General features: G+C 52.3%; 1 protein-coding gene across 1 annotated transcript; it reads right to left on the bottom strand.

The window, feature by feature from the left end:
• Positions 1 to 261: 261 nt before the first annotated feature.
• Positions 262 to 843, bottom strand: LOC137649231 (large ribosomal subunit protein eL29-like). The gene has a single exon (XM_068382217.1). The coding sequence runs from the start codon at positions 841 to 843 to the stop codon at positions 262 to 264; it is 582 nt and encodes a 193-aa protein (XP_068238318.1).
• Positions 844 to 1,351: the final 508 nt, after the last annotated feature.

The raw sequence follows: 1,351 nt of genomic DNA, 5'->3' as shown, positions 1-1,351 counted from the left end.
CTTAATTTCTCCAGCTTTCAATTAATGCTCATACTTCGATATATGTTTTGATACCAATACTTCTATTTGAATTCCAAGTTGCTCAATATACTTCCGATTTCACAGTTTTCTCAATCGATCTTTTCAATTCAACAATAGCCTTATAATTCATTTCACCTCGTTTACACTGCTAAAAAAAAATACATATTTATCTCTGGCACGTCCACTACTACAGATAATCTTTGTTTTGACATCCAATTTGTCTACCATATCCGCACCTTTTCACTGATCTGCACCTTGGCTCTGATCGACACCTTGCCCTGGGCCTTCATGCTGATCCGCACCTTGGCCCGAATCGCACCCTGCCCTGATCTGCACCTTTGCCTGGGCCTTCATGATGATCCGCACCTTGGCCCTGATTCGCACCTTGCCCGTGATCTGCACCTTGCCCCTGATCTGCACCTTGCCCCTGATCCGCACCTTTGCCTGGGCCTTCATGCTGATCCGCACCTTGTCGCTGATCTGAACCTTGCCCCTGATCCACACCTTGATTTGGGCCTTCATTCTGATCCGCACCTTGTCCCTTATCCGCACCCTGGCCTTGATCCACACCATAGCCTGGGCCTTCATGCTGATCTGTACCTTGGCCTTGATCTGCACCTTGGCCTTGATCTGCACCTTCATGCTGATCCGCACCTTGTCCCTGATCAGCACCTTGGCTCTGAACCGTACCTTGTCCTTGATACGCACCATGGCTTGGGCCTTCATGCTGATCTGCACCTTGGACCTGATCCGCACCTTGGCTTGGGCCTTCATACCGATGTGCACCTTGGCTCTGATCCGCACCTTGGCTTGGGCCTTCATGCTGATCTGCACCTTGGGCCTGATCTACACATTGGTCCTGATCTGCCCCTTAACGCTGAACCGCACCTTGGCCCTGAACCGCACCTTGGCCCTGAACCGCACCTTGGCTCGGGCCTTCAATCTGATTTGCACCTTGGCCCTGATCTGCACCTTCATGGTTTGGGTCTTCATGCTGATCCACACCTTGTCCCTGATCCGCACCTTGGCTCTGAACCGTACCTTGGCCTTGATCCGCACCATGGCTCTGGCCTTCATGCTGATCTGCACCTTGGCCCTGATCTACACATTGGCCCTGATCTGCACCTTGACCCTGATCTGCACTTTGGCCTGGGCCTTCATGCCGATCTGCACCTTGGCCCTGATGTACACATTGGCCCTGATCTGCACCTTTACCTGGGCTTCCATGCTGATCCACACCTTGTCCCTGACCTGCACCTTGTCCCTGATCTGCACCTTTACCTGGGCCTCCATGCTGATCTACACCTTGTCCCTGATCTGCACCTTTACC

The sequence above is a fragment of the Palaemon carinicauda genome, chromosome 11 (assembly GCF_036898095.1).
Source record: "Palaemon carinicauda isolate YSFRI2023 chromosome 11, ASM3689809v2, whole genome shotgun sequence".
Taxonomy (NCBI): domain Eukaryota; kingdom Metazoa; phylum Arthropoda; class Malacostraca; order Decapoda; family Palaemonidae; genus Palaemon; species Palaemon carinicauda.
The sequence above is the reverse complement of the archived record's forward strand: the minus strand, read 5'-3'. Positions and strand labels throughout refer to the sequence as shown.

Coding starts and splice junctions, on each gene's coding strand:
- LOC137649231 (XM_068382217.1), bottom strand. CDS start 843: ATGAAGGCCCAAGCCAAGGTGCGGATCAGAGCCAAGGTGCACATCGGT.